This window comes from Caretta caretta, chromosome 8 (assembly GCF_965140235.1).
Source record: "Caretta caretta isolate rCarCar2 chromosome 8, rCarCar1.hap1, whole genome shotgun sequence".
In the NCBI taxonomy this organism is placed as follows: Eukaryota; Metazoa; Chordata; order Testudines; family Cheloniidae; genus Caretta; species Caretta caretta.
Genome location: NC_134213.1, coordinates 15970716 through 15985586, shown reverse-complemented (window position 1 = coordinate 15985586; position 14871 = coordinate 15970716). Strand labels below are relative to the sequence as shown.

Here is a 14871-nt window from a genome sequence, read left to right as displayed (position 1 = left end):
TCCCCCCGCCCCCCCGCCTCCGGGGGCGGGGGTTAATGTGTTCTCCAGCTCTTGCATTTTGACACTGGAATTGAGGCAAGAGGATCAGAGCATAGGAGAATCACTTTTGGTTGTTAAAAACTTAATGAACCATCTGTGCAGGATGCCTTTCATCAAAATTAAATATTCATAGTTTAACTGGTTTAAAAAAAATTCACTGAGAATTACAATGTAGCTGTAAAAGCCTTAACCTAAAGGAGTTTGCAAAACCAGTTAATTAGTAGCAGTACTGATTTTAATAGACATACCTTTGTCATTTGCTTTTTAAAGTACCTTTGCTGTTTACTATTTTTATTTGAGCATAGACCTGCATCTGGTTTCTCTCAGGTGACCATCTTATAGCTGTATAGTACCTGCCCATTTCTTCAGCCAGGGAGCTGTCTGGGATAACTTACATAGTTATGAAAATCCACCAAACCAGCAATCCATTAAATTAATCTGTTAACATAATTACCGTATGCAAACTTATAATGATTTTAATGGCTGTTATTCACTGGAAGCTCTGAAGATTTAATCTGATCCCTTTTAAATTCTTGGCTTCAGTGAAACAAATACAATCCAAATGACCACCTGTGAATTTTTTCTTTTACTATAATGTTTAAGATGGGGATTAGTGGAAGGGAGACATTCAGGTAGCTTGTCTAATATTTCTAATTACCTCTTCTCCATAGGTCTAGTAGTGTGAGCTGAGAGAGCCAGTTTAACTCCAGTGTTTCCCCTGACTGAACTCAGTTCCCAAACCAAGGTTTCCATCTTTACTGTCTTTTATGTGAAGTTGTTGCACACATTGCAGTCCCTCAGTGCAGTAAGAAGAGTATTTCCATTAGTTTGGATAGTCCTGATTATTAATGTAAGGTTGGAAGGTGCTCCAGGTATTCATTTGTAAAAGTTATTGCTGATCAAAATTTGTTTCTCATTATTACATTGTGAACATTACACCATATTTTTAAATAGCTGCAAATGTTAAGTCTGCTTAAATGTTAATTAAACTTTATATGCTTCTAAACTCTAGTAATTGTATGTCTTCTAGATATGCCTAGATTACCCATATGGATAAAGTATTCTAGGAGGAGGAACAAAAAGTAAAGCTGAAAGGCTTAATCAAAATTTACATTTTATAGTCAACAGGCACAGAAGTTAAATGCAGCTGTTCTAGGTGACTTTTAACTGAACAGTCTGTATAATTAAGTCTGAGATTCATATTGTGTCTATAATATCTTTTTGTTTCAATACTTTTTATAGGAAGACAGGATACTAGCCCAAAGAAGGATCTTATCTCTCAGTTCTGTATCCATGGTCAAGTTGAAATGAATTTTCCAGGTTCCGTGTATCATATGTGTATTGTGGTTTTTTAAATTAAAGAATCCTTATCTTTCCTTTATCACAAAAACTTAAATTAGTAACCATTTTAAGAAAATTTGTTTATTTTTTGCCATTCAGTCTGTTTGGACAATCAAAGTGAACTAGTCAGGTTCACTTTCCAGGTGCCAGTTTTTATAGGGCTCAGACTTGAAGAACAGATGAATGGCTTTCAATCACTTTAGCTTATCAGGGCTTTTTATTCATGTTAACATTCCTGAAGATGCAGAATAGTACATTCAGAGGTTTTCTAGCTGACAATTTTGTAGACTGGTGTTAAGCTAACACAATTAAGAAACATCATTTTTGCCCATCAAGACATGGCCTGAACGGAACACTCTTATTCTGTTTACGTTGTAGACACTGCTGGAAAATACTTACGTAAAACCAAAACCTGTCTGTTAGTTTTCTTTTTAAATTGAATATTTCCACTAATATTGCTTAAAACTATATTTTGGCCGTAATCTACTTTTCAGCATCTCTTAAAGTTCATTATACTAACTTAGAGTATGAGACAATCAGAATGAAGCTAAATACAGACAAGAAAAATTACAGTGAAAGTAAGCTGAAGTAACTATTTAAAAGGCTGAGTAATAGAAATTGAAGAAGACTACTCATTTATTTAGAATAGAGTAACTGTTTTATCATGTAGATTTCAAATAGAATACTTCAGCAAACATTTTGAAAATAATTGAGCAGTTGTCTAAACAGTCAAATAATGGTCTCTTGAATTAACATAACCTTTTATTTTGTTTCATCTTACTTAGACTGTAGCATCTTTCAGGGACACTAATTTCTTCTTTGTGTAAACACCTTGCACATGTGGTGCTGCATAAACAACTGAATGTTGATTTACACTTATGACGGTGCAGAAGAATAGTACACACAAACACCACTACTAGTACCATCCTATTCATAATCTTGTTTCCCTAATTACTTTGTCTTGATGCTTTCTCAAGTTCAGAGAGACACTTTTTAGACATCCTTTTTTAAAATTTGGCCTTATTGCTTATAATTAAAGCAGTGTGTCAGTTGAAGCAGACATCTCCTAAGTCAGATTTCAGTAAACTTTTCTTTAAAAAAGAGAAATTTTCCAGTTTCTTAACCCATACTGATCAGTAGTTCCTGACTGTACGACAGGACAGTGGATGAGAGGCTGCAATATTGCTGTAATTGAGGTGTTTGCTGAAATATGTATTTAGAGCAGAAATGTCGTTTTTTAGGGAACCTAGAAACAAGAGCAAAGCTGAGGTCTAACTACGATAGAGGATGGACACCAAAGAAGCTGTGTTGGGGACAAAAACAAAGCAAAATAAGGTAGAGCAAAAGTAGAGGCCAAGCATTGGACATGGGAAGGGATGGAGTGTGGGTGGGGGTTGTATACTGAATGGGGGAACAGTCAGGGGATATTAAGAGGAAAAAGTGGTGGAAGCTTTTAACAGTGAATGGCAAATGGATACTTCTTTTTTTAAACCAGACTATTCTAACTTAAACTAATTATGCAGGTGAAATGGTTTGGAGGAGTAGGGATTCGTTCACTATGAATTCTGTGTGAATTTTTCCATTTTTGATCGTTGCCTAAGCTCTACCAGTTTTACAGATATAAGCTAATTGCTGACTGCAGGTTATAGCAAATTCAGATGCCAGCTGTTTTTAATTAAACTTCTTTTCAATTTTGGATATCTCCTACTGTCATAAGGGGATTCTTCAATTGAACCATTCTGTTGGCAAACTGCATACAATGGAACTAGCTCTGTTCACTTTCATCCTTCATTTCCATTCTGTGATCAGAAATTATGTTTTTGTTCATAGCAACATGAACCGTGAAGACCGGAATGTGCTGCGTATGAAAGAAAGGGAAAGGCGAAATCAAGAAATTCAACAGGGCGAAGAAGTCTTTCCACCTAACTCTCCTCTCTTTGCTGAACCATATAAAGTTGTGAGTTTATGCTATTATAAAAAATGCAGTTCTTTGTGGCAAAAGCCATATTTTCAATTATTTGGTTTCTAGTCTTTTTTACGTGAATTTTTCTGGTGCCCAGTTCTTGTGACAGTGATAAGAAGCAGAGCTTGAAAGTGAGGATGGATGGTTACTAGGTAGCAGGACTAATAGATGCTCAAAATATCACTAAAGAATAAAGACACTGCTTTAATTGAAAGGATGTGCTGAAAGGAATAATGAAACTTCAGCTAACTTTTCAGTTTTCTTCTGAATTTGTTCCAGCCACCCAAAACATTTCAAGTGTTGGTCAGATCTGTTATGGTGGCTAGCTTTTTTTTTTTAAGCATACTAACATTCATCTACAGTACTCTAGCTACAGGTAAACCCAGGAATAGGATGTTTGACTAGCAGGTTGGTTTTAAATGCAAAGCTGCTTAATAGCCTGGGGTTCTTACAATTTCATATAGCCAGGTTCCTTAAAATTCATTGACTATTGTGAGCCTAATTCAGGGTTTGGTGTAACTTTTTTCTTTTCTTTACAAACTTTTTAAAGTCCCTACCCATGACTTTAAACCCCCACTAGATTCTCTCCTAAGGATCTATTTAGGCCACACTCAATACCTATAGACTAACACTATTTATGTGCTGGAGGCAGAAACTAATATTGGGAGGGTAAGATGATGACATCCATGATTTTAATTCTTTATTATTCAAGAACCTTTTTTAAAAAAAAAAAAAAGTCAATTTACTCTCCTCTGGTAGAGTGAGGAAATGAGACTTGGGGCTTGTCTGTATTAGAAAGTTTTGCTGCTTGAAGTTGAAGTGTTAAGCCTCCTAGTACGGACATAGTTATGCTGGCAGATAAGTGCTTATTCCACTTTGATAAGCAGAATTGGTATAACTGCACATGTTAGGGCTTGGACAAGAAGAACTGTATCAGTAAAAACAAAAATCACACCCTTAACTGACATAGTTCTACCAGTATAACTTTTTTAGGGCAGGCCGCCCTGTAAACATCATTTAAGGGCTATTAGAGAAATAACTAATCTTTCAGACTGAGGCTATGGCATTGCTTTTTTTGAACCCCTGCTATCTAGTCTACTGATTGGTATTTGAGGTTCTTAATATCATACTTCTGAGGGCATTCTGTGCCAAAAAATTAAATTCTGCACACAATATTTTAAAATTTTGCAGATTTTATTTGTCAATAAATAAATGCAGAGGCTCCAGCATGGCAGTGGGGAGCATCACTCTGGGAGATCACGCTGCAGCCTTCCCACCCGGGAACACAGACTCAGCAGTGAGGCTGCACCTGACCCAGACAAGCAGAAGGCCTGGGCCTGCCCCAGAAAAACCCTGGGGCCCTACCCCTCTGCATAAGGTGCACCAGGTGTGGGGCAGGCTGGCTCAATCAGACAGGATCCAATTGTGGAGGGGCTCTGTCGGGGAGATCCAGGTGTGGGGTGAGAGGATTCTGTGTGGGACAATCTGGGTGCAGGCAACTCAGTGAAGGGCCTAGGTGTGGGGGGATCTGGATGCACAGAGGCTTGTTTGGGGGCAGAGGGGCGGTTTCCAGGTACAGGGGCAATGGAACTCTGCAGGAACTTCCAGGTGAAAGTATTTGGGGCTCAGTGGAGCAATCTGGGTGTGGGTGTCTCAGCAGGGGGGTCAGGGTGCTGGGGGAGTGGGGATTGGTGGGGTGGGGGTTTGGGTGCAGCTAATTGAGGGTCAGTGGCATGTTGATCTGGATGTGGGGACTCAGGATGGTGGTGTGGGTTTAAGTGCAGGGTGTTCAGTGGGGGTGGTCTGGGTGCAGGGGTGGGGGTTGGAGGCAGGGGGTGAGGTTCAATGTGGTGGGGTTTGCGTATGAAAGGATAGGGGGGTTCTGGGGTGTATGGGGTGAGGCTTGGGGGGGGGTGTCCGGATATGGGAGGTCCGGATGCATGGGGTTAGGTGGATGGGGGAGCAGCTCCCCATACAGTGACCCCTTCCCTTGCAGCTGAGGAGTGATGGGGGCAGGAAGCAGGGGAGAATGCTGAGCTTCCTGCAGCTGGGGGTCACAGCCACAGCCACTCCTTGCAGCGGAAGAGAGTGTCCCGTCCTCTTCTGTCTCCAGCCCAGCCAATCAGCTGAGGGTAGGAGCTGCTGGCTGCAGTGATTTACCTCTCCACTGCCTGCTCCGGGTGCCTGAAATGAGGTACCTGTGCAGCTAGGGAGTGGTGCACGACTGCTCTTGCAGCTTCCCTTTGCTTCCCTGTCAGAAAGTCATTTTTCTGCAGGTAAGCAAAGAAATCTGCAGGGGACATGAATTCTGCACACATGCAGTGACGCAGAATTCCCGCAGGAGTAATATCACTGGTACAATTGTTCATCGTCAACCTAAAGCTATACTGTATAGAACTCATGTCTTTGATAAACACAGCCCAACTTTGGCCCAGATTCTAGAGAGAATTCTATTGGAAAGATACTTAAACAAAATGTCCACTGCTGTGTTCATAAATGAATACTGCAAAATTGTGCTAGAGCATGAATGGAATTGACTAGAAACAGACTACAAACAAAAGTGATATAAGTGGTTCATTTTCCTTGTCCAAGCTGAGAAGTGCATAAGTAAGAACTGCATAAATAATTACTAGATTCTTTTCTTAAAAGTGCCAGTGCCATTTTTGTGTGGCCAGTAATACTTCCCCACAACTCTCTTCTAGAAGAGTTTTGTGATCCTAGCTCAGGGCTTTGAACAAAAGATGCTTTTGACCACCTACCTAGTTCATATGACTAAAGGAAAAATTGTTTATTACCATAGAATTATAGCAGAATTTAAAAGGAACTGTGGCATTAAGGCTCTTTAAACCTTTCCATTACATTTTTCTTTCTAACTGTTGGCTTCTTACTTCCTTAAACTACTTTGGACCATTTCCCCACAAACTATCAAAATAAGCGTGCATGGGCCTCTACAGGATGGCCTAGTTGATTTCTCCCCCCCCCCCCCTTTTTTTTCCTGCTGTGCCAGTAAGGCTGTCTGTTGTTAATTTCTAGTCAATCCTCTGCTGAAAGAATGGTGGCTATGATGTGAGATTTAAAGCCAGGGACTATATGGAAAGTTCTTGGCTAAGTGAGGGATTTGAAGGACTGTTTGGAAGGGGGCATTGAATATAGAAAATGGCATATAGTAGCCCATCTTGTCTGTCTGGCAGTTGAACAGTCGTTATTTAAAACAGCTGAACTGGCCTAATGGATAAGGTTGGTTTTGTTTGTGCCAACCTCTAATTGTTCCCAACGCATTAGGCTCTCTGGCCAGTCAGTTGTCTGGTCTACTTTTGATAGATAGATCTTGGTTTGGGTGGAAGATTCTGCCATTACAATATTTACATTTTTTTCCCCCTGCACTCAGTCCATGATATTTCATAAACTAATATCTGTAAACTAGCTACCATTTTTTGGTAATAGGAAGCTGCATTTAATGTTAAACTTGATCAGGCTTTATGGATATGCTATTAGTTATATTAGCCCACTGAAGGCTGCTTCTTAGTGGTGCACAGCCAAATGGTCTTTTACTATGTGGGTTTTTCAGCCTTTAAGAATAAAATATGTATAGTTTGAAGACACCTGGGGGAGAGTAAAGATAAAATAATTTTAAGAGGATGAGTGAAATCTTAAAAATAAGATTACTAGCTTTAGAAATCAGAAGGGAATAATAACTACATAGTTCTTTGTATATTAGGAGAATAACTTAGTACTTCTACAGAAATTTTCATTGGGATTCTCAGTCACCAATAGGAGCTGAGTGCCTAACTCCGTTTGACAACACTGAAAAATCTCAGCCTCTTTCTGCTCTGAACTGGTATGCAGAGTTCATTTATTACTACTTATGTATTAAATTTAATAAATTATTTATTTAAATTTAAAGGGATTAAAATATTGAACAGAGGGCGAAACTGGGACGCTACACAAAATAGTCTTGGATGCTAACTAAGTTCTTAATTCTGAAGTTTGGGTTTGCATCCGATGAAGTGAGCTGTAGCTCACTAAAGCTTATGCTCAAATAAATTGGTTAGTCTCTAAGGTGCCACAGGTACTCCTTTTCTTTTTACTCTAGTTTTGTGTCAAGTCAGCTTACCTAAGCCAAGTTGTATATATCTTAGATTTAGGAATCTCATTTTAAAAATACTTCTTAAATATATTTTTAATCTTCTATTTCTGTTATACTTTGCACAGACCAGCAAAGAAGATCAACTGTCTAACCGTATTCAGAGCATGCTTGGAAATTATGATGAAATGAAGGATCTTATAGGAGACAGATCTCTACAAAAGCTTGTTGGTATTCCCAAACCAACAGTACCATCAACGCCTGATGAAAAATCAAACCAAAGTTTCTTTGGTGAACAGAGACACAGTACCAGCTCTCATCAGAGCAGCAAATGGACTCCTGTAGGACCAGCACCTAGCACTTCCTCCCAATCGCAGAAACGGTCCTCAGGTTTACAAACAGGACATAGCAGTCAGCGGAGTGGTGGCAATAACACTAGCGGCAGTGGCCAGAGGCATGACCGTGACTCATATGGTGGTAGTAGCAGCAGCCGCAAAAAAAGCCAGCACGGATCAGAACACTCCAAATCCCGTTCTTCCAGCCCTGGAAAACCACCTGCTGTTTCTTCATTGAGCTCCAGCCATTCCAGGTCTCATGGAAGTGATCATCATAGCAAGGAACATCAGCGTTCAAAATCTCCACGGGATCCTGATGCCAACTGGGACTCACCTTCCCGTGTACCTTCATTTTCAAGTGGACAGCACTCTAACCAGTCTTTTCCTCCTTCACTAATGTCCAAGTCCAATTCAATGTTGCAGAAGCCCACTGCCTATGTAAGGCCCATGGATGGACAGGAGTCTATGGAACCAAAGTTGTCCTCTGAACACTACAGTAGTCAGACTCATAGCAACAGCATGAGTGAGCTGAAGTCTAGCAGCAAAGCACATCTAACCAAGCTTAAAATACCTTCTCAACCACTAGATGTAAGTTGGTACTGAGTTTGGGGTTTTATTTTTTTTCAGCATTCATGGCTGGGATTTTCAGAGGTGCCTAAGGGAGTTGGGTGCCTAACTTCTATAGCAGGGGCGGGCAAACTTTTTTGCCCGAGGGCCACATCTGTGTGCGAAACTGTATGGAGGGCTGGGTTGGGAAGGCTGTGCCTCCCCAAACAGCCTGGCCCCGACCCCTATCCAATCCCTCCCACTTTCCGCCCCCTGACTGCCCCTCTCAGAACTTCTGACCCATCCAACCCCTCGCTCCTTGTCCCCTGACTGCCCCCTCCCAGGACCCCCGGGATTCCCCCATCGACCCCCCCCCGCTCCCTGTCCCCTGGCTGCCCCCCAGAACCCACTGCTCCTTATTAAACCTCCTTGCTCCCTTACCCTGCTGCTCAGAGTGGCAGGAGCTTGCTGCCTGGCAGGAGCAGTAGGCCAGAGTGCTGGCAGTGTGGTGGCATGGCTGCGGCAGATGGGGGACAGCGGGGGAGGGGCCGGGGGCTAGCCTCTCCGACTGGGAGCTCAAGGGCCCGGCAGGACGGTACTGCGGGCCATAGTTTGTCCACCTCTATGTTCTGTGCGCTCCATTTAAAATCCCAGCGTATATGACTACCATTAACTTATTATAAAAATACAGGACTTCTCATTGGAAAGTGAAGCAACTTTGTAGTTTGTCAGTGGGAAGTCACACATTTTTCTTTTGTATTTTAAGGAGAATTTTGTTTATTTCCTTCTACATCCCCAATGTGCATGTCATGGTTTTTACATAATTGCATACCATATTGGAGCTTTTATGGTCTCCTGTTCTTTCTGATGAGTCATATGTAATGGATTTTACTCTTGGTTATGTTAGATTGTGGCATAAACCAAATTCTCTTTTGAACTGTAGTAATTGTTGTGCATAATTTACCTACAGTTTTTTAAAAACAATTTAATAGGTTTCAGAATGTAAGCAATATTTTTTTTGTATAGGGCATATTTAACTTGTTTTAGTGGTTTAGCTACTCTTGGAGTGTTGAGTATAGGTTGCTTGCAACTGCACAGCCATATTGGGGATCAATACAGTTTAAAATTATTTTAATAAGATGCTATTGCATCTGCTCTTAGCTACTTGAATAGCAATAGCTGGGAGTCTTTTAGATATCCCAAATAAATGGCTAAATACAATATAGAAAAATATTGGCCATGGTTAAAAATCATGCATAAGGAAAGATATCTATGCCAAGTATTCACAAATGTGTGAGTAATTTATATTTTACACTAAGACAAGCAGTATTGCAGCTCTCTCCCCCTCTACATGTATTAGGACAGAGGTACAGGGAATTATTAAAGTACAAAAACTGTAAGTAGACCATATTATGCTTTAATTAATAATGCAGCTAATGAGAGAACAGATCTAAAGTCACGTTATTGGTTACCATTATGTTTTTTCAATCACTTGGGTTCACATAGTGGCCAGTGACTTACTTGCCTCATGAACTTATAGCTTAAAAAATAAATGAAGCCAAACTTTCAGATGTTTGTACGACACTGGCTTGTTAAAATCCTGGTAATATTTAAGGGAGGGATACAGGAAAGGGATTAGAATAACATGATTTTTATGATATCTCTGTGTATCATTGCTAAATGTGACTGCTTTGTGCTTTAGGAAATCTAGGATTTCTGCAATTTTGGAGATATCTGATCCTAAAACTATTGCTGGTTCTTTAGTCTAGCAGTGCTACTTCTCTCACTGACTTGGGCCATCAGGACTTGGGCCACAAACAAGTATAACTTTAAATTCTGTGTGTTAAGGGGTGGGGCGGAGGGAGAAGTCTTGAGGTATAAATGTAATAGTTAATCCTGAACTTTGATTTATAGGCATCAGCATCTGGTGATGTGACCTGTGTGGATGAAATTCTAAAAGTAAGTTGTCTATTCTTCCTGTGCTTGACTTTATTCATTAAATAAACAAACACTGCTCAAGACGGAAAATGGAGTACTTGCCTGCGCACGAAAGAAAATCAGCAGTGTTCCAAGAATGCCACTTACATTACCTGACTTCCTAAAAATCATCAGTGAGAAAAGTACTTGGATTCCAGTTTCTGCTGCAACTGCTGTTGTGCCCTTCAGTTTCCTAGATCTTCTTACTAAATATTGATACAAATTGATGTCCCTGTTTTAAACTTGCTGGTAAAGTTTTGGAAGAACAAAAAGCAGCTTATCAGTTCTATGTATTTTCTTTATTGAATGTATTTTAGTGTCCATTTTCATGGACAAACATTTTTTTTAAAGAATTTTCAGATTTCTCTGCAAAAGTGTGCATTATATAGGCAGAGAATGGAACTGCATACTCAAAATGCTGTCAAATGGATATAGTAAACAAAAAAAAAACAAATTAGTCTCTAATATTAAATCTTAGGTTTTACATCTAATGGTTTAGGTAAAAATATTTCTCACAGAAGTGTGTATAGCTTTTTAAAGTTGACATTTTGATGTGTTTTAACCTTAACATATAATGGCTTTGCTGTTTGGTTTGGTTACAGGAGATGACCCACTCTTGGCCTCCCCCTCTGACTGCTATTCATACACCATGCAAAACCGAACCTTCAAAATTTCCTTTTCCAACTAAGGTTAGTGAATGACAAACCTAACATTATATTTATTTAGTAGTTAAATATTGAGTGACATTAAAAGGAGTTTCTCTAGTTTTAAAGATCAAGAATTGCACTGCAGGATTTTAAAGCTCTTGTTAAGTTCAACTGTGCATTGTCACTTGCGGTTTGTTTGAAATAGGTACTAACCATTTGTCTGAAAATCCATCTTGGCTTTGCAACAGTGCCCATGATAGCCCTGTAAAGAGCACAAATCTGTTTTTCCCCATCTGCATTCACTCAACTGCTGTACCTTCCTGAAAGGAACAAAATTGGGAAGCAGTATCTGGCTGCTGTGGCTTCAGTCCCATTGAGAACAATGGGAAATGATAGCCATTTTGAAACAGAGCAGTTTTTCATTGATTTTTCTGTAAATAATGCTATTTTCCATCAGCAGGGGCTGAAGAAGAAACTTTGTTACGAAGAGCTTTGTTGTCATGACCATTAATCTTAAAAGGTTCTTTTCAAAAAGTAAAGGAGTACTTGTAGCACCTTAGAGACTAACCAATTTATTTGAGCATGAGCTTTCGTGAGCTACAGCTCACTTCATCAGATGTATACCGTGGAAACTGCAGCAGACTTTATATACACACAGAGATCATGAAACAATACCTCCTCCCACCCCACTGTCCTGCTGGTAATAGCTTATCTAAAGTGATCATCAGGTGGGCCATTTCCAGCACAAATCCAGGTTTTCTCACCCTCCACCCCCCCACACAAATTCACTCTCCTGCTGGTGCTAGCCCATCCAAAGTGACAACTCTTTACATAATCAAGTCGGGCTATTTCCTGCATAAATCCAGGTTTTCTCACATCCCCCACACCGCCATACACACACAAACTCACTCTCCTGCTGGTAATAGCTCATCTAAACTGACCACTCTCCAAGTTTAAATCCAAGTTAAACCAGAACATCTGGGGGGGGGGGGGGGTAGGGAAAAACAAGAGGAAATAGGCTACCTTGCATAATGACTTAGCCACTCCCAGTCCTAAAGGATGACCCAACACTCTCACAAGTCTTGGGAGACAGGCCAGTCCTTGCCTACAGACAGCCCCGCAACCTGAAGCAAATACTCACCAACAACCACATACCACACAACAGAACCACTAACCCAGGAACTTATCCTTGCAACAAAGCCCGTTGCCAATTGTGCCCACATATGTATTCAGGGGACACCATCACAGGGCCTAATAACATCAGCCACACTATCAGAGGCTCGTTCACCTGCACATCCACCAATGTGATATATGCCATCATGTGCCAGCAATGCCCCTCTGCCATGTACATTGGTCAAACTGGACAGTCTCTACGTAAAAGAATAAATGGACACAAATCAGATGTCAAGAATTATAACATTCATAAACCAGTCGGAGAACACTTCAATCTCTCTGGTCACGCAATCACAGACATGAAGGTCGCTATCTTAAAACAAAAAAACTTCAAATCCAGACTCCAGCGAGAAACTGCTGAATTGGAATTCATTTGCAAATTGGATACTATTAATTTAGGCTTAAATAGAGACTGGGAGTGGCTAAGTCATTATGCAAGGTAGCCTGTTTCCTCTTGTTTTTCCCTACCCCCCCCCCCCCCCCCAGATGTTCTGGTTTAACTTGGATTTAAACTTGGAGAGTGGTCAGTTTAGATGAGCTATTACCAGCAGGAGAGTGAGTTTGTGTGTGTATGGGGGTGTGGGGGATGTGAGAAAACCTGGATTTATGCAGGAAATAGCCCGACTTGATTATGTAAAGAGTTGTCACTTTGGATGGGCTAGCACCAGCAGGAGAGTGAATTTGTGTGGGGGGGTGGAGGGTGAGAAAACCTGGATTTGTGCTGGAAATGGCCCACCTGATGATCACTTTAGATAAGCTATTACCAGCAGGACAGTGGGGTGGGAGGAGGTATTGTTTCATGATCTCTGTGTGTATATAAAGTCTGCTGCAGTTTCCACGGTATACATCTGATGAAGTGAGCTGTAGCTCACGAAAGCTCATGCTCAAATAAATTGGTTAGTCTCTAAGGTGCTACAAGTACTCCTTTTCTTTTTGCGAATACAGACTAACACGGCTGTTACTCTGAAACTTTTCAAAAAGTATTCATTGCATCAGATCGGCTCAGTAGGAAAGGAAGGAAGGGAAAACTGGTGTGTGCGCACGCTCATGAGAATTTGGATAGGATCCAAGAGGGAGAAGGGAAACTGCACAGTACACTCTGGTTGCTTTGTGCTGGTCTGTAGTGGGGTATGTACTGGTAGATCTGGCCTTGAAAGTTTAAAACTTTTTTTAAATTGATAGTACGTATCTTCATATCATTGGAAATATCACACAGTAACATTCTCTTTTAGTATTTATGTATAACATTTTAAATTAAAAACAAAAGAAAATATAATTTCCAGATAAAAACTACATTAACTTGTTGTAAGGTTGAATACATGTCAGTAACTTAAAAGCATCTAGGGATCCTGTAATTATCTCCAAAGTCAAGCATCACAAATGCAGGGAATTTGAAGGTATGGTTAAGCTTATAAGAAATTTGGACATATAAAGTATGGAAATGCACAGTTAAGCACTTAAAAAAGCCAACTGAATAGAGTTAAGGTTGTTCTATCCCCTCCCCTCATGATATCATTAATGTCTTTAAAAATCAGTATTTATAGTTCTAGAGTCAATGTATGTTTGTTAGCCCGGTGTCACTTTCCAGAACAAGGCATCACTAGAAGAAGACAGTGCAGCTCTTACATCCCTGTATCTTGCATCTATCCCTCATTTCTCGTGTGTGATCAACAGTGAAAGAACATTGCAATATCATTCTGCTCCAGAGTTAACACACCCTTAAAATGGATTGGGGCAATCTGCTCTTCCCTTGGCACTGTTTCAGTATTTACAGGCTCAGCAAATGTTACTTCATAAATAACCTTTATAATGTTAACTGAATAATCTTCAAAGTCTTGAGGGATAGACTTATTTTTTTGTAATGAAAGCTGAGATTTTGGAGCATTGCGGGCAGACTCCAGAAGAAAGTAAGAGCCCACTGAATGACCCAATTCGATCCCTGATAGAGAATAGTTGAGTTATAAGTATATTTCACTTGAAATTTATTTTTGTCAGTTGTTTTTTATGTTCATCTATTTCATTCTTAACATCTTATATCACTTGCTTTTTTTTGTGGGGAATGGGCACTGTCTTCTTATGTAATCTCCAAGATTAATGTAGCTGCCTTGAGCTGTGGTGAAAATTACTAATATATTTCTCTAAAATGCTCTGGCCAGGTCTCATGACTACCAATGGACATCACCTCCACACCCCTGCTGTCAATCCATACCCACAAACAGAGTCCAATCCTCCCTGTAGAGAACAGAATGGGGGACCTGCACAGGTCTCCCAAACCTAGGGCCAGCCCTGTACCTGTCTTTCTCCTTTGTACTGTATGTTCTTGTTTGCTGCTATCCAGTGAGCTGATAATTTACAAAGTATTCTACAACAATTCCTAGTTTTACTTCATGATGCAAATCCAGAAATGAGTCTCATCATTTCATTATCTGTTCCCTTTTGGTACTTATATGATCTTGTCAGTGTAATGACTGATCTAAAAATCTTGCACACATTTCATCCAAGCTTAATTTGCTGAGTAATACAAAATTGGCAACCCAGTAGTAATACACTAAGTTAAGTTTCATAATATTCAAAACTCGTATGTAATAACCCCAACATACTTGAAGAAATCTGTTTCTTTACAGAATGTTTTTTCTCTACCTTGCTAACATGTGCCTATTTGTTATTGTAGGGTTGTTTATTAATTGTTTGGCTTGTGGGCCTTTGACTTGACTTTCCTCCCGAGCATATATATTGAATCATTTGTATGGGGTGGGGGAAAGAAGC

The 14871-nt window shown here is 40.1% G+C and overlaps 1 protein-coding gene across 5 annotated transcripts in view; it reads left to right on the top strand.

Annotated features, from left to right (window-relative positions):
* Positions 1-14871, top strand: part of AFF4 (ALF transcription elongation factor 4) — a 78084-nt gene that overhangs the window by 27205 nt on the left and 36008 nt on the right. For 4 of the 5 annotated variants that reach the window (XM_075131312.1, XM_075131310.1, XM_075131311.1 and 1 more), the window contains exons 2-6: positions 2622-2715; positions 3211-3337; positions 7556-8350; positions 10223-10267; positions 10888-10974. In XM_075131312.1, coding sequence (XP_074987413.1) covers positions 3215-3337; positions 7556-8350; positions 10223-10267; positions 10888-10974 — 1050 coding nt within the window. In that variant the 5' untranslated portion in view covers positions 2622-2715; positions 3211-3214. The remainder of the gene's footprint in view (positions 1-2621; positions 2716-3210; positions 3338-7555; positions 8351-10222; positions 10268-10887; positions 10975-14871) is intronic. The other variant, XM_075131309.1, reaches the window with a different exon arrangement.